General features: G+C 35.7%; 1 protein-coding gene across 1 annotated transcript in view; it reads right to left on the bottom strand.

Moving 5' to 3' along the window:
* Nucleotides 1-22,911, bottom strand: part of SUCLG2 (succinate-CoA ligase GDP-forming subunit beta) — a 132,622-nt gene that overhangs the window by 53,628 nt on the left and 56,083 nt on the right. Inside the window, exons 3-9 of the mRNA XM_032985757.2 lie at nucleotides 19,895-19,994; nucleotides 19,677-19,767; nucleotides 13,444-13,596; nucleotides 12,362-12,451; nucleotides 9,840-9,936; nucleotides 3,990-4,151; nucleotides 2,348-2,490 (exon numbers count right to left, since the gene is read on the bottom strand). Coding sequence (XP_032841648.2) covers nucleotides 2,348-2,490; nucleotides 3,990-4,151; nucleotides 9,840-9,936; nucleotides 12,362-12,451; nucleotides 13,444-13,596; nucleotides 19,677-19,767; nucleotides 19,895-19,994 — 836 coding nt within the window. The remainder of the gene's footprint in view (nucleotides 1-2,347; nucleotides 2,491-3,989; nucleotides 4,152-9,839; nucleotides 9,937-12,361; nucleotides 12,452-13,443; nucleotides 13,597-19,676; nucleotides 19,768-19,894; nucleotides 19,995-22,911) is intronic.

Genomic DNA, 22,911 nt, shown 5'->3' on the forward strand with positions numbered 1-22,911 from the left:
TCCCTGGAGCAGATAGCTTTCAGAAGCACCCTCTTTTTCCCTGCACAATACCAAATAAGAGAGTCTTGTGGGACTCTAAGCAGTCATCCTCTCTTTTTTTCCTGGAGTGCAATAAAGAGAATAGGCAAAAGAGAAATGCAATGGACCTGTTCTGTGATTCTTCCTGTGAAGGGAGAAAAGATCATAAAAGGCATTCAAAAAGGAAGAGAAGAGGCAACAAATTAATGAGGAATGAGTTGTGCTGCATTTAGGCTAAAGCCTTCTGCATCTTCAGCCAGTCGAAGGCAGGAATGGCACAGCCACAAGCATCAATGACTATTTCAGGTCCTTTCCATGTTACCTTTTATTTTGCCTCACTGCCTCAATTAGCATAGCTACACTAGTCCTGGTGTAAGCAGCTAGTGTTAAGCAGTAATATATAAGCAGAATATATAATAAAAGCAGGATACATTTACAAGCTAAATTTTGGGCACTGCAGATGTTATATAGCTGGGAGCTACTGAAATGCCTTTTTGTTTTAAAATTGTTTAAACTCAGTAAGTTTCACCACTAAATTAAGACCTGCTGTTTGTGCTGTAGCACATGGAAGAACCTATTTAGCCTAGTGATAATCATCAGCTAAGCTGTGTATCTAAGACTTTACAGCACCTGCTTCTCCAGCACTAAACACAAGTTGCAGAACTAAATTACATCTCAGCCAAACCTTGATCATCATACAAAGCACACACTGCAGAACAACTCAAACATGCACAAACAAATCTTCATGTAATGTCCTGAGAGTAGCTAAAACACACACAAATGAAGACGAGCATAACAATGTCTACTAGCATCAGACAATGAAGGAAACTATCAGGTTTTCTAGTATGAATCTCAAGTCCCATCCTGCCTCCTTCTGCCCCAGGCAAGATATCTTGCTTCTCTACTTCTCCGGGTTTCTGTTCTTTAGGCATGTTAATGATTTGAAGCTTATAAGATCACTAAGTAGAAGGAGACATTCAGTTCCCTTTCTGTGAGTCTTGGGCAGAACATAAACCTAGATTTCTACAAACAAAAGGTCAGCTTGACCCGAGTCTATGGGAATGCAAAAAGATCCAGGAAGAATGTTTTAAATGTTGCAGGTGACTCTCTAGTACAGATGAGCTGTCAAGGTACTACATGCCTTAAAAACATGCAAGGAGTTACAACTGCAAAGAGCTTACAATATGAAGTTGACCTGTGCTTATTTTGTACTGTGAATTTTCTTCCGGATTTTGCCTTCAAATTTTGCTGCAAACAAAATCCATCTCTGTTTGGAAAGTCACAACATTTTGTCACTTACTGCTGTATAGGGTATACAATTACAGCGATGTAATTTTCACAGGAAGGTGGTATTTAGAGAAGCTAATATCACTGACACAATGAACATGAGGAAAATGGATGGAAGTGCAGAAAAAGAGAAATAAAGGAGATAAAGCCAGATCCAGCAAAAAGAAGCAAAATGTTGAAAACTGTATTTCAGCAGAGATGTTTAGGTGCAGGAGATGGAAAAGATGATCAAAGCCCTTTGACAGATTTTCATTAGTAAAAAAATCTACAGCAACTTAAGTTCTGGCTACACAGAAAAGCATAACTCTGCGTTGGCAGGGACGGCCAGCTGGCACTGCTCCAATGCCTACGCCTGATCAATATTCTCTCAGTAGATACTCTACTCCTGTCTGCAAAGGGGACCAATGACCTCAGCATGCTAACATGCATCTCTAGAAATAACTTCTACTCAATACACACAGACTAATGTCTTCTCCTGTTGTTCAAAAATAAAAGAGCAACTGTACCTCCATCTGCAAAAGGAAGTGTCAGAATGTACCAGGCTACGATTCCAGCCTGTGAATGTTAATTAAACACAGACTATCCTGCAGTGCAGAAATGGATATTTCAGAAACCTCAAGTTTAAAAGAGTACAAGTCAGGCTTTAGAATTAGCTATTTGCTTAATTCCCATTTTCCTTCTCACTCTACTGTTAGGAACGGTATTTTAAATAACTAAATCGCCTCACAAATTCCCCTTTAGGAGCCAGATCTTCAAAGTTCAGCACTGTAATGTCCAGCATTACCACATCTGCATTTCTGCATTGAACTGCTTTGAGAAAGTACCCATTCAAGACTGACCATCAAACCTGAGTGTGGATCAGGAACTGAAAAGTCAGTCCAGTGGTTCACAGTGAAATAATTTTCCTCCCAGATCGCCCCTTTAGTAACTCATTTTCAGTTTTCACACCATTATCTGTATTTTTCAGCGCACTGTTCATAATCCTGTAACACAGCTGTATTGCTACACTGGGAAGCTTCTGGTTCAAAACCAGATATTTTACCTTTGGATCAGCAGTCAGCAGCTTGAATGCTTGATATACTTGTGCTTCTTTCACACCTCCACCAAGATCCAAGAAGTTGGCTGGTTTTCCACCATTCAAAGATATTATATCACATGTTGCCATTGCAAGTCCAGCTCCATTGACTGTAATTGTAAACATTGAGTGCTTATATTTCTCATAAAAGTATGTAAGATTTGTGAAAAGGTTTGAAACCTATCAGCACAACCACATAACACAGCTCAAAACATTACATAAATCTCTATTCCTAAATAAGTCAGTAACTATTCAAGGATACCCAATACAACATATAATTCAAAATCTGGTGCATACACACTAACATTTAGTTTTCTTTATGACTGTATCAGTTTTAGGACTTAGTTGTGCACCTTTCCTTAAGCATCTATGAGCACTGTAATGGTAATTGGGGAAATGCAAAAACTTCTGATTTAAAAAAAAAGACACACAAAACCTTCCAGGAATAGTGACTGCATCACAAGACATGAAGGACAAACTGATTCCTTCAGCTCCCCTCCCATCATTCTGATAGCAGTAGATGATGCTTTGTGTTACTGTAAAGCAGACAACTAAATTTTGGGGACAGATGTCAGATGTTCCTAAAACTGCCATTTATTTTGCATTTGCACCAGTCTAGAAGCATTCCATTGGCACAAATATCCTCTAAGCTAGGAAAAGTAGATGAGAATTATTTGTCCCCAGTAAGCTGCTCTTACTAGACAAAGTAAGGTTTCCATGTCACCTGTAATTCAACGGTGATACCTAATACTAAAACAAATACTGTAGTGTTGTCAATTATTGTTTGGGTTTAGGTTTTTTTTTGGGGTCTTTTTTTTTTATTTTTTTTTTTTTTAAATTGAGATTAAAGCCTCACTGTCACTTACTAAATCAACTGCAACACATTATCAGTATCTTCTAGACTTGTGGCTAGAGTACACATCTAAGCAATGTAAATGTTGGACATTTTCTCACCAAGCTGAGATAAAATGCCTAATTCAATTAGATCCAAAAGAAAATGTTGTACTGGTTAAAAGAATGTTACAAAAATTAATTTCTTCAGAGCATAGCTGACTTTTATACTTATCTCTTCTAAACACAAGAGTAATTTCTGTTCTCTAGAAACTTCAGGAAAATAAAAAACCGCTATTTTCCTTTTAACAACCAAGCAGCTTCTTTAGCAGCTTTCTTTAAAGGGAAATGGAGTTCAATATTCAATTGTAAGTGGGAATATAATGTTTTTACACACATATTTTTGCAGTGTCTTTTAAGTAACACAGTCTAATTTTTGAAAATTAATCATAGAATTTTGATGACTTCTCTTGTTTTCTTTTAATTACTGGAAAGACCAATTGTATCAGCTAAAAAATTCAGAACCTCACAGGCTTCTCCCTTAGCCTGCCTTCTCTTTGACACCACACATGCCCTGCCGTCTGCTGCACCCTTCATCATAGTTTCAACACAAATTTTAGTTTAATTCCTACAAGAACTTGTGGAAGGACAGACAATCTCAGCAAAATAGACTGAAATAATGTCAAGAGTGGACTGAATGTCAGAATGTAAACATAGTCAATACACCGAACAAGTACGAATTTGTCTTCAAATGCCTTTTGGATTTATTTATTCTTACCAAAGCAAGCAATATTTCCATCCAGTCCTATATATTTTAAGTCATATTTGGCAGCTTCGTTCTCTATAGGCTCATTTTCAGACTTGTCATCCATGGCAAATATTTCTTTTTGCCTAAATTCTGCATTGTCATCAAAGTTTATCTTGGCGTCAAAACAAACAACTAAAGAAAAAAGGTAAAACAACACACAGGCATTTAGAGATTACAGTTAGTCAGAGCTTCTGAAATATTACAACTGCTACAGCAGTAAGGGGGAGAAGGTTGCTTAGGGACTGATGCTGCTTCCAACATATGATCAGTTGAAGTTCTATCAGTGAATCCAGAAGGGAAGGGCAAGTTTTCCTTAAATTCTATATTGAGAAAAGGTACAGCAAGTATCCCCACACTACAGAGTGACATGTCACAGGATGATCTTCTGTGTCTGCTTTGAACAAAGTTCCCATATGTTGTGAAGGCAGATTTTATGTTTTAGACAGGTGGTGTGCAGTAATTTCATGAAAGAGTTTACTTTCAGTATTTTCAAAGTATGACAGATATAACAGGTAACAGATTAGCAATCCAAAGCAATGTTTGTTAACATACACTCATTTATAGTTGAGCAACACAAAATGTTTTTCTTAGTCATATTTTTAATTTATTATGTTATTATCTTTACACATATTTTTTCCCTAAAGAGCTGGATTAAAACAACTTTAAGTCAATGTAGGTTAAAAATGATCAAAAGATGACTTTTAAATCAAGAAATTTTAAAATGTAAATACAGAACTACTTATCAATGTCAACATCCACTATGGTTGCAAAAACAAATTAAGTAGCTAAACCTGACTATATTAAATAATAGATACAAAAGACTAGTTAGTAGACATAAAATTCACATAAAAACACCAATAACAGAAATGCATGTAGAGCGAACTGGTTATTTGCCTATTTACTGACTCATTATTTCTACAGGTTTGCATAGGCAAGCACACCTCATTAGATTTAAATGTTCTAAGGAAATGTAAGATTACATACTTATCATTTCACTATTTAAGTAATTTGAGTTGTACTATACCCAGATTATAATTACTGACAAGTATAATTGATTTCTCAGTGCAAGCCAGTCAGATTTAAGTGCCTTTAAATGCTGCATCCAGAAAAATCTAAAGAGTTTTAATTTTGGCTATGTTTTGATTCATATTGCCATTGAAACACATACATGGTACGTGTGCACATGCTCATGAGCATTGTACACGTCTGCAACTAGAGTTCAATTACAGTTAAAAAGACAATTTTTAGTCTTTGATATAGATACCCATCAACTAAAATAACTAATCACACAATCTTTTTTTGGTGGACAAATACCTCCCTCTCTCTCTCTTTTTTTTTTTTTAAAAATATCTAATCACTTATCCAAGGAGAAAATATCTAAGCAAACAGCAAATAAAACATTTACATAAACAGGAACATTTCAACTGTATGTCTTGATTTGCATTGATTTGTAACCAATACCAGATTAAATTGAAAAAGGATCAAATTTTGTTTCGGTGACTGCAGTTTCAAAAATCTATTCATGACTGTTTGTGTATAATAAATCACTCTTGGAAGAGTCTAGATCTTACTCGGTCAACCAACATGTGGGAATCTGCCAAAAGCAGAAATATATGAAGTTTATAATATGCTTCTACTGTACTAGAGCTGCTTTATTTTTTTTTAACAATGAACTAAGACCTGTACCATTTTTCTTCCTCAAGCCTTTAGTTCCTTAAATTGCTAAAACAACTCAAAGCTAGAGTAAAACTGCAGTTTCAGAGCTCTGTTTATCTTAGACATGAGCATTCTCAATGTCACATTAATAGAATTTAATTTCTACAGAACATTCATCTTTAACAAAGGACACGGTGTACAAAGTAGCAGGAAAACCACCTATTAATATTTATCAAACCATTTTCACCATCAAAAGCACATTGTTACATGCATGATAGATTATATAAATAAATTTGTCTTCTAAACAAATATCAAAGAAAGCTTCAACACTTATATTCATGGAGTACTTCTGTTGTTTTTGCTAGCAGTGTAGGATTTTTGTCATCTGCCAACTCAACAGCTTACACTGAGAACAAACAAAACAAAAAAATCCAAAGAAATTGGCAGTTACAGACTTCTGACCCAATAGTCTTAACAAAGAATTTGCTACAAAATTAAACAAACAGAAATACATACAACAATGTATTTTCTAATGGAAAAATCACACAAGTGAAAACCACAAGACACAGCAAGAAATAAATCCATCTTAACCATTACTTTGACAGGAACAATGGTCTTCATATAGAGACATATTTTATCATTAGAAATAACTGCATTAAGATACTCAAATGTTCTTCCATTTGTTTTATCTTTATTCTTCTTTAAGACATTTCAGATGGAGAAACTGCTAGCAAAAAAGTAACAAGCACAGAAAGACTTCTGTGTGTGTCTGCGAGTAAGATAGCTTTCACAGCTTGAAAGCCACTCTGTTTCTGCTCCCCAGCTTCCTGGATGTGAAACACATGGGGAAAAACCTCGAAGAAAACAGTATAAAAACTCCTACCATCCCTCAAATTAAGCCCTCCTCACTAAATATGCACAGCCATTTCAGAAAAGCTAAATTAGTAACTTACGCAAATCCGTTAATTTTCTCCACGGTGCATCCTCACAGTATTCCAGCAAGGATGCAAAGTTAGTACCACCATGGTTCTTTAGGACCATCACTTTTGTTTCCTCTCATTCCTAACTGTCCTCTCTTTCACTTGCCCCTACCTGTCTACCAATTTCCCCTCTGTTGGTACCCGGCCAATTATGTCTTCATCACCTCAGTGATGCCCCTATTCTGTTATCTGACAGCACTGTCTCTGCCCTTCTCAGGGTCTACACATATCTACAGTGTCCACTCACTAACACCCAGGACATGCCTAAAGGTCTTCCTTACAGGATTAGAGGGCTGAGATGATGTAGGTACCAAACTGGGAATTTTGTCCTCTGCTCTGCCACAATAACAAAATAGTAAAGTGCTTCTGTACTAGTCATTTGAGTTAGTTTTGAACCAGCAAGCGTGAATATCAGAACAGCCTGGTCCTGGCACAAAGAGCTCACCTCAAGCTCATTTCGCTGCCTGGTAGAAGGCAATTGTCACGGATTTCCCAATTTCTGACATCTGACTGAACAAAAGGACTACTGGGTACATTCCACACTGCCCTGTAGTATGAAAGTATCTTGGTCAATTATTCTACTAAAAGAATTATTTCAACAAGTTTTGAGGAAGGAAATTATGGTTTTACAGTATCAGTTGTCTTGAACACACAAAATAAACCTCGTGTTTCAGTTGTAGCAGACAAACATACCAATGAATTTCTTTTGAAGTGAACACCATAATTTGCAGGAAAGTTCCAGCAGTTTTTAATGCGCCTATTTTAAAATTCCCCTCCATCTTCAACAGGTCAAAAGTTCCATGTGTTACACATCGCTAGGACTTGAAAAAATCCAGGCCATTCTTTTTACAAGGCCCTATTTCTTTGTTCCTCCTTAACTTCACTGTGCAACACAAAATGCAAATGTCCTTCTCACCTTATTCCCTACTGGTTCTAATGAGGCCAATGGATCTATTTAAATGGTGAGGAAAAACAACAGTCTATTGGGTTCTGAAGGTAAAATTTCCATTTCCATTTAAACTACAGCCTGCAATAGAACTACACTGGTCAACAGCAGGGCTTTTTGTTTCTCATCCCCAGTACACATTTCACAAATTACCTAAGAACCAATGGAGCTAGAGTAGTTGCTAAGAATCTGACTTACATTTATTAAACAGAGTGAGGTTTACAATGCAGAAACTATTGATTCAATGTGCACTTTATTATGGTACTTCAAATGAGCTGGAAATCTGAGCACACGGTGCTGTGAAAGATTCTCAAATAAAAAGAGCTAAAGCATTTGGTGGAAATCATTCTCATGAAGTAAACTCTGTCCAGAGAGCTAAAGGATTCTGGTGGCAAGAACACCAAAACAACCTTGCCAACCCAGAAGGAAATCAAAAAAGGTCTGCTATTAAAGCAGAATTTATACATTTAAGCCATAAATATGTTTTTCTAGCTTAATTTAACCTGAAAATAGCTCACTGCATTAAAAAAAAAAGAATTGATGACACATTTGATAACTTTTATCATTGCCTCTGAATTATCTTCATATACTTTTAATAGACAAGATATTCCTTTTTGTATTTGTTTTTAAAATGTCACTTTACAACATGGCATTTTACTGTCCCAGAATCTATTTTATAAGGAGGAGCACCACCTTTTAAGATGCGTTAATAAAACAGGGTGGGGCAGGATTTATTTTACATCTGTTAGAGGTTTTAAGAGTTCATTACAAGTGGAATTTTCCTTTTAAGCTGTGGACAATTCTCTTTCAATTCTTTTGCATTTGTTATTCTTTCTTTTTTTTTTTTTTTTTAATAAAAAGGGAAAAACAAGGTTGGACAATTGGAAGAGACTGCATAATTTCTAGCCACAGTTCAGCTTGTGAATTCCTGACCAAGTGAGCCAAAAATATGGATTTTTGGTGAAAAGCTGTTTACTTTACAAACTAGCTGTGTGCACATAAAAAGTATTTTACAAATGTTAATTCTTTCAATTGGTACTGACTCATGAGGAACTCGTGTTCTTAACTGACATAGGCAGCGATCTTTTTCCAAAAGTTTCCAGAACAACAATTAAGCATCCCCATTCCTAATGTCTGTTAAAAAGGGTAAAGGCTTTCTCTTTCCATTTTCTAATTTCCACTTTAATCTGTAGGCATATTTTATAAAGTTGGTGAAAAGGTGGAATTGTCTTTCTTGACCAACACTGATAAAGAATACTCAGGAAACACCCACCAGCACTTCCCTACATCAAAAACCTCTCTCAAATCACAAAATTATACTGTAGGTAGGGCCACTATTAGGAAGTCATTAGCACTTGTGAACCACAGCCTTTGACACTGAAGTCTCAGCTAGCTCCCCCTGAGCTTCCACTTAAATGAAAGACAAGAAATAAAAAGGGAAGGGTCATGAATACCGTAAAATATTGGCATTAGAAATTAATGCATTAGTAAAAATGCTCTGCCACCAAATGAACGAGCGAGGTGATAACTATGAACCACCGGGACCAGCCCTACTCTATTTCAATATACCACAGGCTTCTTCAGTTCCTCTTCTCCATCTTTGTCCAACTTAGTTGGAGAAAAATGACAAACGGAAGGAAAGGTCTCAGCTGGAAAACCAACTACCAGAATGATGTGAAAGCTGATCCAGCTCCTTATTTTTACTCTATACCTTCTTAGCCCTACATTCCATGGTGGAAGCCGATCAACTACTCTCTTTCTTCACAAAGGATGTAGCTAAGCGTCAGTTCCAGGTGCATCTTTTCTGTGCTCTAGTAGGTTGCTGAGTCATGCACTTATAATTTGAACTTACTCATATATTTACAAATGTAAATAACAAGTTTCTTTCTTCACAATCTCAGTAATTCTAGCAGCATAAACAAAACAAAAACACAGCCAAAAAAACCTAGAACAAAACCAAGAAAAACCCAACTTTGTACAAAGAGCAGAAGAGCAGAAAATATTGTTATTTCTCATCAAGCATAACATGTAGAAGCCAATACTTCCAGTATTTGGATGAAATAACAAAAGGTATTGAAATGTAAAATCTCCCATGGGAATATTTATGAACGTTGCTTAAACTACATTACAAAATGAAATTAATGCAAAGCTGCTGCTACAGCCTTCTATGCAATTTAATTTATAGTTTGCATAAATAAAGAATTATAATGCGTTCATTTCTTTCCTTCAATTTCTTACCTTGCCCTTCTGGAGTTTCACCAAAGGGATTCACTTCAACCTGAGTGGCATCAATTTTCAAGAAGAGATTATACAGCTTCTTAATTTGATCTGCTGCCTAAATTTGATCAAGTGATTTACAATTACAACACAGAAAAATAAAAGTTAATGTTTTCAAGGCAAAGGTAAAGCACTATTGATTATTTTTAATGTATTAAATTGCACACTAGCTCTAGATAATTACTGCTTTTATTTCTGTTTGTTTAATCATATTTATATAGTATCTAAAATAGCTATAATGTAGCATTATGATACTGCATAACATTTAGTAAATGTGTATTTAAAGACTTCATGAACTGAAGATTTTCTACAAAATAAACAGCACGATTACTATGACAATTTTAATTTGAAAAGTGACTAACAGTTCATGACGACATAATCTCTGCTATGCTGAGATCTAAGTTGCATTCATGTTAATCAGTCTAAATTCAGAAACTATAAAGCAGTATATGCACATCAGTGACTTCAGAAACAAAATATACATTTCTCCTTCCTACGTCAGCCTGAAATGTTTTGTTGAAAAAATTATGTCAGAAGCATGCTTGTTCACTCTTTACAAGATACTGTTACTTGGTCCTTATTGTTCCTCACCACCTCTCTCTGTGGTTGGTTCTGTGGCCAAAAGCGTTGAGATCGACTACTAACTTCCAAGTCTTTTGTTCTTACAACATTATTCCATTAATAGAACAACGTAAACAGCAGCAACATGAATGTGCATAAAAAAAGCCCTTTGGTTCATTACACACTGACAACCTATTAGCTGAAATAAGTTTGCACATGAAGAAGTGCACTAATAACGAACCATTCTAATTTGTTCCTTCATTACTCATCAGTTAACTGAAGTACACAAACAAAAAATATTTGGGACCTCTCCTAATAAGCAAAGTGAACGTGAAAAAAAGAAAAAACCCAGAAGTCAGCATTCTCCCACGGGGTCATTCATAAGAAAGAAAATATTATGACTGGAAAGGCTCAACCCCAATACTGTACTGCATCAGGAAGAACCTGGTGAGGGATGTTCCTATCGCCCTCCCCTCAGTGCTGACACAGCTGCACCTGGAGTGCTGTGTCCAGTTTTGGGACCAACACGGCTAAGACTCTTTAAAGAGTTACAGTTTGGAAGCAGCATACAAATTGCTCATGGAGTCTTCCCTACTCAAAAGTCATCAGCTGAAGCATTCTCAGCGGTTTTGACTTTAAAATAAATTATCGGTTATAAAACTGCACCCACCAAGGCAGCAGTTTGCTTGACATGAACATGCCAGTTGACAAACTATCTTAATACCACATGGGTAAGGCTGTCAACAGTGATGCTAGGGAGGAAGTCCCACCGTGTAACCCCACACTGACTCTGGGCAACCTGAAAAGCTGTTGTTGCCCTAGTACACTGCTGTGATTTTAATAGATCATCAGAATTTCTTAACTTTTATTAAGGGCTGTTCTATCTTTCAGCACCTCTCTAAATCAAGCAGCTTAATGTCAACATTTCTCCTTCTCAAGGTCTACAAGTACTGAGCCTCTCCAAGGCAAAGCATAAAATCCCAATCTAGAGATAGTGAATGTATAAGTAAATACTAGGATTTGTCTGAATAAAAACTATGCCCCTATGCTTCAGTAAATTCCTTTGAGTTGATAGTACAAGGAAAGAAAAGCATTCACTGCAGCATTATTTAAATGTATTGTTGAAAAGTCCATATATTGCTGTTAATTATTAAGTACCAGAACTCTTCAAGGGTTGAAAGGTTCTACATAATTATTCCTCCTCATTAGATATACAGCTAAATCTTCAAATGTGTGTTAATCAACTTAATGATTATGCATTTGTTAATTGCACAGTTGGGATAGAAAATAATTGAAACTGCTGAATTAAAAATAAAGGAATTCTACAAAAATGACAGTTTGATACTATGAAAAAAAAAAAGGCAAAAGTAGCTTAAACAAGCTTTCTCTTCTCTGCAAAATGATTCATAATGGCAAAATATCTTGTATATATGTGTACAATATGGAATTCCAGCATATATAGAAAAGAGATATTGAAAAGACAACAAGCTGGCAGCCTTTTGGTTTTGAGTTGAAGATAGAGAAGAAAAAAAAAAAAAAGCTTCAATTACACTGAGAGATTCACTTTTACTTTTCTCCATATTTAGGGCCAAATTTTCCAAAAAATAGCTCCACCCATGTAATTCACTGAGCTCCAAAGGAATTCTAGGAATGCTGATGAAATCAATAGAATCCCATGTAGTATAACAGCATGCTGTCATCAACTGCTTCAAAGACCAGGGACTTTCACTTTGGAGCAGTAAGGACTTTATTCAAATTGATAAATCCTGATGATAATTATGTAGGTGCAATTTAATATTTAAAATGTCAAAATGGTCCTGATCTAATGGACACTTAGCCTTTCATGTCTATTTGGAAAGCATTTATCATATAGCTGGGCTTAAAAGTCCTCAGTAAAAACTGAGGGAGTAGAGTCAAGTTACCTGCTCTTGCAAAGGTACTTTGAATCCCAAATTTTTTGCCATCTGCAATGCCTGATGATCCTTTATGCCTTCAAAAATATCTATTTCCTCCTGCAACAATAACATGCATAAATATAACTAAATATTCAATCTGAATGGAGATTTATAGCTTCAAAAGGAAAACACTTAGTATACATTTGCAAATTAGTAATTAAAGCATGGCTGTTTGCCAAAGCTCTCTGAGACTGAGGCTATAGCAGCTGCCTATAGGGTATGTTATAATTACCACACCAACTATGAAACAGTCCTTCCAAAAAATACATAATTCTTCAGGGTGGCATGCTGACAAGACAATGTGACACCAGTTTTCACTTTTAATTACTGTACAGATGGCGTTGACGAATATTTAGTCTGTTAATTTTTATGACATCTTGTGGAATATTTCCAAGTCAATGGGTGTCACTGCCCAGTAACACTGTGAAGCTTATATAATTTAAAAATGCACATTCAATATTTTTACATTTTTTTGAATAATTATACTTGATTGTATCAATTATTTTCTAAGAAGAATAACTTGTCAACTCATTATTATGCCACAGTAACAGAAAAAATACTTGAATGTAGTCATTGTTAAGAAAGCAATTACAACAGCTGTATTTCAGATGCAAAAGTCACCCAGGTACAAAGAAACAATTAACAACTCTGTCAATTAGAAAAAAAACACCACAGAAACAATAACCATATTGGTACTGACCCACTCGTGACAAAACTGCATATTTTCCTGAAAGTGAAACTCACTCATAAAACATTTCAGTTAAGTTCAACATATCTTGTAAAACCCAGATTTAAGTTCTTTTTCTAATAGAGCTGGAGACACAAACACTAACACAATCAGATGTTAAACATGATTCATACATCTACTAGATGTCAGGTGTGATCCCTTATTTGGTGAAACAAAATTTTTATGGTTCTTACTGTCTTTTTTCCATACACAGAACAAGGAAAAATAGAATTAGAAAAGGGGGGAAGAGGGGTGGCAGGGAATAATATTCTTTTGGATAACTGACAAGTAAAGTTTTTAGTGTGAACTATTAATGTAATACCTTAAAGATAAGTTCTGGGCTAGTAACTGCAACTTCTTCTATGTCAACACCACCCTGTGGACTGCCAACCATAACAGGTCCATTGCAGGCTCTGTCCATCAAAATTGCGAAGTATGTTTCCCTGGAAATATTCAGTGCTTCTGCAACCATCACCTAAAAATGAATATACGGAAGGAAAAAGGGAAAAAAAAAAAAAAAAATCAGCAATAGTTCTTACTGGCCCATCTAGCTGGTGAAGCAGATAACATTGTGGCTCACGGTTTCTGCATTGCCTTAAAATGCAGCAGTTTGATACTTGCTATCATGAAAAGAAACATTTGTTTCACAGCTTTTACAAGCAATTACAACCCAGTGATCTTTTTCCCAAGAAATCCCTTCTCCCTACATAAGACACTCCTCTGATGCTGCTGTTCTCACAGGGGCATGTAAAAGCCAGTGTAAACCAGGAACACCTAACTGTTGGAGTTTTCCCAAGTAGAGAACCAGAGCTGCCTCTGTGTCTAGAAAGGGGACCTCCATATTACCTTTTTATTCCCAACAAGCACTTTAACATGCTGCCCCCAGAGAAGGTGAGTCACAAAGGACAAGTTTGCAAATCACACAGATGTAAGAGAGGGTACGCTGGCTTTCAGATGCATCTCATCAGCAGCACTGTTCCTCACCAGTAAAGCCTCTGGCTTAAATTATCTCCCTCATTCTGACAGAAGGCCATCCCACATTTATAATCTCAGCACTGAGTTCCTGCCCTGCCTAAGTATTCCTAAGGAAACGCGTTTACAGATAATTCTGCCATCTAGCTTTTTACTTTCAGTTTAGAGAGACAAGCAGATGTGTCACCCTCAGATATTAGCACAATCTAGAAACACAGAAATGTATTTTTCTAAAGAGTTATTAATTTCTATTTATTACTACAGACTACAGAGCCCTTTCATACCAGTATCTGATGGATACTTCAGCACACAGCAAAAAAGATCAGAATCTACAAAAACATTACACAAAATACATTGTTCAAAATCTACAAATACATTAAAACTGTGGGGGAAATGGCCCATATAAATTCTTTGTTACATTTCTTTCTCTTCTCTCAAAAATATGCCAAAGTTCTTTCCATTTTAGTGTTACAATAACTACACCTTCCTCTTCATTTGAGCTGTCAATTTTTGCAATAGTTCAACAATAGTTATTGATGCAATTTCAGAGATTAAGTAGTTTTATACTTGGCAAAGGACTTATAAAACTGTTTTGATGCAAGAATACTAAATTCCCCCCAAATTATCTTCATATTAAATAGAAAAAATAATGGATATGATCATTATTAGTTTTTCCTTATGGTCATAACAGGTGACATAATCTCAGGTGCAAAGACTGTAGTTGTGCTCTGCACTGCCATTTTGCTTTTCAACCTAGAAGTTGAGCAGCCACCTCTGCAATTTAATTAGCACTATTGCTTCTCCTTACGACAATCAACTACATTGTCCCTTGGCAGAGCTACTATTTCCCATCTTTCAATGGAAGTAGTAGAAATCAGGAAAATCACTTACCTACAATTAATATAATTAAGAAGGATTAAATAGTAATGTCTTTCTATCATGGTCTGTTTATAAAGTGACAGTTTTGAACAATGTTTGTGGACGAAGATCATCACTCTGAATGAAACATAAAGTGAAATTCATTCTATCTGTCAGCAGTTCAAACTCCTCAGATCCGAGAGGCCTGTATACACGTGCAGTTTTACACCTCTGCCTAGCCGGCAAGGTGTGTTCCATCAAGTACGTATTCCTGGGCTTTTCATAGGTCAAAGCCTATAAACAAGAAAGATGCCCTATGCTCTCACCCAAGTTGCTTCTACTCTGGAGTATGTAGAAAGAAGGTATGTATCTTCTGCCTGGCTGTACATCTTAACAGCACAGAAATAAAGTAAGAGACAAGGAATTAAATAAAGCCCTCTGTGCTGAGAATGGAAGGAAATATGCTATTTCTTAATGTTTTTTTTTTGACTTGGAAGAAATTTGTTTTATAGTAATTTTGTTTCCTTATACTTTTACCTTGCTTTATTCATAAAGCATAGGGTGATGTAAAGGAATAGTTCAAATAAGCAACTGTTCAAAAGCAAACTAAAGAAAACTAGGGTGAAGGAGACAACTAAGAATGTAGAAAACTACTGTACTATTAAAAGCATCTGCTTGGTTTAGGCTACTATAAAGGGATGCTAAAAGCCAACTTCAGAAACATAGCTCAGCTACCTGCCAAGATTTGTTAAATTAACAAGGAAAGATATGAAGAGTATCCTTGATTTGCTACTATTAGTCTTTTTACCTGCATGCATGTTTTCACCTTACATATCCTGCATCAACATACATGAAAACCATGATTTAATTGCTTTAGACATAGGTCAGGCAAAACCAGCTGGTCCTACTGGATCTTGTCGGAGCTGTTCAGACAGTTTCCACAGTGCTCAGGATCAGACTTAGGATGGGAATCCACTCAAAGAGTCTTGAGGAATACATTTGCAATCACAGCAGGTGGCACTTACATTATTAAATCAGGTCTCTTTTCAACTGCTACTTCTGACCCAAGTGTCTGTCCTTACTATTGCTAATTAACCATGTCAACATCCTCAAATACTCCTCTGTCTCAATTCACAGAACTATTGAGAGTCCAGATACCTTGTAGCAGGCAAGCTTACTGTAGAGTAAAACTTGTCAGACTGAAACATCTCTCATTTCTCCCACCAAAACCCAGTTACTTTCCTTTGCCATCCTCCCTGTTGGATGCAGAGCAAAGCCAGGGAAATTGGTGTTCAAAGTGTTTAAATGATATATGTTAAAGTCTACCTATCATTGACCTGACAAATAGAATGCAAACACATTAATAAACAGTTAAGAGTAGTGAAATTGAATCTACAGATTGTTGACTCTTCTCACATTTTGTCAGTTTTGCTTATGATAAAGAATGTGACGCATCATTATCTGTTTACCATTTCAGGTTTATATTTAAAATGTCCTGGGGAAAAATCAGTTTTCTTTAAAACTTCCTGACAACTTCAAGCTTTCCTTCTTAAAAACAGATCATAACCTAAAGTTTAACTCACACATCTAATTTCATGAGGGTAACTGTAACAGCTCTTTTATACTGAATCAAATATTCAAAATGTTAATTCTGTTATTGCTTGGAGAGAAAACACAGGTAGCAAATTCTCAGGTTGTCATGATAAGAGAAGACTGTGTTCTCAGATAACCAGGCTTTCCAAATTCCAAGCTGCCATAAGAGGATTTTATGTAAACTCATAAAATAGCTTCCAAGTTACGAGGGAACTGAGGAGACTGCTATTTATTTAAGAATAACATTTAAATCATGCTTTAAATTCTGTAGTAGGTGCACAAGCTAAGAAAGAAAGCTGAAAACTCCATTTTCTGCTCCATAATTATTCTAATTGTAGAAAATGTCTATCTTTTAGTCCTTCCTTACAAATACATGTAAAAGGTACACCACTTCCACTCCTTGACTTGACACTAGCTCATTCATTGCCTCAGAAAGTGACTTAATAGCTATTTTACTTCTGAAAAACATTTATTACCAAAATTTTTTAAAACACGTGTTCACTGAAACTTTCCGGAACACTAACAAGTTTAAAAAACCCCAAACCTAAAGACATGCCTTTTCTTTTCTTCTTGAACTATGATTTTCTTTAAGTACATGTACACACACATATTCTTACATACACACACAGAGAAAGTGTATGCTTTGAAATACAACAAAAATGCCACCTATTAATTCACAACTTCCCCACCGCTCCTAGCGCTAGCTCGAAGACTCTGTCTGGCATTTCCTGTGCACTAACTACTTACTGCATTAAATGACATCCTAGACATGGCTAAATTCATTCTTTTAATCATGATACTGTAGTCTGCCCCTTTATTAAAATTTCAGTGTTTGACATTGTAGTCCCGATACTACGAACCTGAATGCCTCAACTCCTTTAACTGCTTTGAAGATCCTTAAATGAGCTAATTTTGGAAAAGATACATGCTTTTAAAAGACATTATTTTTTCTGGGAAATTGTCTTTTGATGACCTAGATGAATAATTTTAAACATGCTTTCTTCACTATCTAATAAGCGATGGGGAAATCATTAGCATACCATTGGCTGAACTGTTATTTAATTAATTTAAAACAGTGTGTATGCTCATACCATAAATTACCAAGAATCAAGATCTCAACACCAAAAATATAAAACATACTATTATCGGGTTACATATGTGTATGATGAAGATATAAATTGGCCTAGGGCTTTTAAAAGTCAACTCTATAATCAGAATGGAAGTCTGTGACAGCAGATGATCAGCTTCTCCCAGTGAAAAGCATCACACTGGTTCCTCATATATCAATATTAAAATACCTGCAAGCTGTGTCCTGAAAAGCTTCTAAGTAACTCTACAGCAAAGGAAAAATACACGGTCTACCAAGGATATATACTTTCCTGTACAACAAAGATATGAATCTGAAGTTCAGTAGTGCAAACTTCACCTTAAACTTCACATATGGTGTAGCTGTTTACTCTTGCCTATTGTTTATTCATACAAGCAATGTGTGGATCTGGAGGAAAGCAATTAGAAGTCTTCTATAGCTATTCGATACATGGTACAAGAGTCATCTTAATATAAATCCTTTAAATAAAAGAGAATAAAATAATAGTAAAAGAATAAAAACAAAGAATTTATCAAAGCTGATTTTACAATACAAATGTTTCAAAGCAGAGTGCCTTGATATGGGAAATGTATATCCTTTTTTATTTCCTTAGTATTATCACAATCTCTGACAGACATGTCTTAATGGTAATACTGTTCCTTTTTTTTAAGATCTAGTGTTTCTTTTTACAAAACAACTATGAGCAGTGATGCTAATCTGCTCTCCTTGCTCCCCAGGAGAAGAACCACCTGAGCACCTTCCTCCAGCCCTCATTAGACAGTATCTTTCCAGACAGGTGTTCCCCTTCTATGCTAATACACCAAGCTGTTCACAATATATTAAAAGTGAACTGCAGCTCTTTTCAGCCTATGTCAAATTACCTCCTGGCATCAAACACAGTGTGGCTCTTGACTACACATCTGTATGGAGATCCTTGCTCAGTATCACAAAGCAAGAGATAAAAATATATATAGTAGATAGGCAATTGCTAGGATTTCCTGACTTACAGAATTTTGCTAAGGCAAGGAAGAATCTTGCTGAAGGGCCACCTATGCTTCTCTTATTTAGGCCAAATATTTAGAGCAATACATTTATGCTGAAGTGAGTCTTGGGACCTTGCAGCATGTACCATCATAGGTAAATGAAATACCACATATTAGCTGAACCACTACCACGACCACATTTTACTCTCTATCTGCAACAAATTAGGAATAATCTACTTTTAGTCACTTTTTTTTTTTTTTTTTAACTTAAATCATTCTCATGCAAACCTTTCAATAATTAAAGGGGGCTTATAAAAACAATGGGAACAAACTTTTTGTAGGGCCTGTAGTGATAGGACATGGTGTAATGGTTTAAAACTAAAAGAGGGTAGATTCAGACTTGATATATGGGAGAAATTTTTAACAATGAGGGTGGTGAAACAGGTAGCCTAGAGAGGTTGTAGATGCCCCATCCCTGGAAACATTCAAGGCCACATTGGTCGGGGCTCTGAGCAACCTGGTGTAGTTGAAGATGTCCCTGCTTATTGCAGGGGGGTTGAACCAGATGACCTTTAAAGGTCCCTTCCGACCTGAACTATTCTATGATTCTGTGAAACTCATCTGTCACCATCTTTAATAACAGTTGCCCAAAGCTGAGAACGAATGAAATACGAGTAATATTATTACTACAGGTAATCAAGTACATATTACTTCTCTAAGCAAAATGTCAATAAGCATGTACAGCTGATGCTATATACAGTTATGCTAGAATTTAGTGTGTGTTTGATGAAGGATGAACCAATGACAAACGATTCCCTTCAACACAGGTAGCAGAAATTAGTTTATTTTTCAACCACAAGGTATGCTGAAATTGATAGACAAAATACATACACATGAAGAAAGAAAAAGTAACTTTTTTTTTTTTCTTTCATCAACTAGATGAAATCAATCAGGCATTGGAGAAGGAATGGAAAAAAATAACTCTGTGTCATACACCCCAGCATATTAATGTAAAATTGCAGCTGAACACAGTTCTCAACTTTCAAGAGGCAAAAATCTTACCTTTTTAACTGTCACACCATCCTTTGAAGTCTGCTTTGTTGACAGATTGTACCCGATCATCTGTTTAGCAAGCTGTTCAACAATCTTAGGGCTATAAACAAATGAAAAAGGTTAGTTTTTTGAAAGATATTAAAAGAAACAGTCACATTGCTATTGTAAACAACTTAGATATTACAACAGAAGAATTTATTTATGCTTTTTCAATTTTAAAGACTTACTCTTTAGTTAGATGAACTCCTCCTTTCAATCCACTATTGAAAATACCTTTTCCTCTCCCTCCAGCCAGAATCTGTGCCTTCAGAACAATTTCTTTTGCCTCTATAAAAGAAAAGCACATTGATATTCTATTGTGTATCATTTATTGACCTTGTCAGTGTAAGTTTAAAATGCAATTCCTGGGTAGACTCTTTAAAAACAATGAGAAATTGTTCATAACTAGTGAGAAATGAAACAAGAGTCGGCACGGCATTTTTATAAAGCAACCTTGCAAAAAAGAATTGTTTAAGGAAGTTAAAGAATAACTACACTCTACTCATCAGCTGGATAATTATGTCATTATTTGGATCAAAAACATGCTATTAATGCAACATGGCCTGCAAAACAAACTACGTAACCAGAACACAGCTTGACATCTTACATTCTAGCATGGCTTTTAACACATGCATCAGATCACATTTTGTCTTGAATGCACAACAAACAAATGCTCATGAGGGAAAATAAATTCCATTCCTCACTCTGAACACTTGTAAGCTAACCTACTGATGTGATCCTAGAAGAAGAAATCCCTGTCTCCAAAAGGCAGGTAAGTGTAGAGCAAGGGCAGTAGTTGTGAAAACACATACATCTGTTTGTGAGGCATCAATTGAATCTTTGTCAATGGGACTGTAACAGTATCTTAGTAACAAGAAAGTGCAACAAGACAGTGACAAAAGCAATTCCATCAAGGCTTATGTTCCAAACAGAAGCAATTCTGACATCCTTACTGAGTAAAACAGGTGGGAAAAGGGGAAAAGAAAGAAAAAAAAAAAAAAAAAAAACCAAACCCAAACAAAATCACAACTCATGATCCCTGCAGCTCCATGGACCAGCACAGCTTCTTGAACCAGAGAGACCTGCCGCGTGCCTGTAAGCTGTTTACTAACACTGAGGACTGTCACTCTGCACATTTATCATAACACTGCCAGGTATTTTGCAAAGTCTGAGATCCTAATATTAACATATCATTAGGCGTGCCTAGAAAAGGCTAACATTATTACCCTTCTCTGAAGTCTGTGGAGATCCCTGATTTCAGTGACGTTTGGATTAGGTCACACCTTGAATCACAACATTATATGCAAGTACGCAAAACATGAGAATCTGTTGCTAAATTGACAAATTCACTATTTAAGTGGCACAGAGGATATAGATACTTTAATTCGAGCAAACACAGGCTTTCTAGGCTTGTATTAAATAAAACCATTTTATAGATTATTAAATATAAATTTGGAGGCATGGCAATTTTTGGTGCAGAACAGCTCTGACTGTTATTTGAAAGTTCTAGTATAATAAATAATTTTCATCAACCAGGAAAAATGTTGGATCTTAGGACAGAATAAATATTATGAAATAAATATTCTATTTCCTGTAGTAAGACAGATGCATTTTTAACACAGCTATTGAAGGTACTGTACTAAGAGATGCCTGATTTCCAAGCTTCTCAAGGCAAAATCCCTCAAACTTATTTATCCATTCAGTAACATCTGGCATGTATCATTCTGAACCTTAAAAGCACTCTCCTTGAAAATACTTCATGCATTCCAATATAGTCATTTCTGGGCTCCCTATTATTCATGCCACTGCAAGGCAGATAAGGAAATTTAAATGCAACAAAAAGTTTTATATCACGTTTCCTCAGCACACAAATTAAGATGAATTAAAACTATAAATCACTTTCCAACCTGCAGCAGCAAACTCTAACATCACAATAGCTACTGTGATAAAGAATCTAATATAGTATTGTTAATAGATGCTACAAGCATTTAATTAGATCAGTTTTAGGTGCCAACCATCCCAACAATGTAAGTTTTGACTGTCAGTGATATGTGATATCAATTATGTGACTGATCATTACCCTCACTCCTAACCAGCACACTACACCAGTGCTGATTATCTTCATTTGGCTACAACAAATGAAGTTAGAGAAATGAATGAATGTGTACATTTTTATAATACACGAGAGGACTATCAAGGCAGTACAGTAAGTTCAGAAAAACAACTATCAAAACATAAACAAACACACTAGAAAGTAAGCATAACCATGTAAAGATTAGACCTGAAGAACTAATCAATATAGCAGCTCAGCAGAGCACAGTACAGCAGGTTCCTCTTGCCCTGGGGGAAACCAACAGGAAGCAATTTAATTCAATAGTTATTTGCCCAAGCTCTGTAAAATGAAGCAAACCAGCCAGATCTTATTTTACAGTAACTAGGCTTGATCATTTAGTACTTACCAAGGTGATTCCCTACTTAACATCACCATTTTATTTAAAGAGCTGATTTCTAGAAATGCTCACACAAAGTTTTTATGCTGTCTCCTGCCTGAATTCCCAAATTACATTATGAATGACTATCTCAAAATAAAAATGAGGTTTTAGCTGGAATATATGAAGTAATTCACCTTTACTTGTAGGGTCTAATAAAAATAAAGAAATAATAAATGCAGCATGCAAAGTCAGTATTAAACTCATTAAAAACAAAAAGCTGAATTAATTTCCATTAGCACCCTTCCAAAGCGCTGTAGTAACACTGGAAAAATGTTTAAGCAGGGCTGTGTATTTATAAATACTGGATGTGAAGAAAACCTAGCACAAGCAGCATGTCTTTACACCATCATTGAGTACAGTACAACGTTTTCAACAGCAGTGTATTTGGTAATTAAGGCTTCAATGAACTTCTGTTTGTGTCCATTGACTGACAAGCCTTTGTGTAAATTTAAAACAAAACAAAACCCAAACAACAAAACAGACTGCTTCTTAAGCGTGCATAGATTTTTTTTATTACAGATTTAAAATTTTCTTTATCATTCAAAACAATACAAAAAAAGACTGCTTTTAAGTGTCACTAATTCAGCAGCAAATAGTTGCAAACTGCTCCATGCAGATTAATGACGTGTTTCTGGTAACAGCATATGTTCTTAACTAATTATAACTTGAATACATTAATATCTCAGACTTAGCAGTTTATTCACTGGATTGTA

This window comes from Tyto alba, unplaced genomic scaffold (assembly GCF_018691265.1).
Source record: "Tyto alba isolate M040663 unplaced genomic scaffold, T.alba_DEE_v4.0 Super-Scaffold_3, whole genome shotgun sequence".
Taxonomy (NCBI): domain Eukaryota; kingdom Metazoa; phylum Chordata; class Aves; order Strigiformes; family Tytonidae; genus Tyto; species Tyto alba.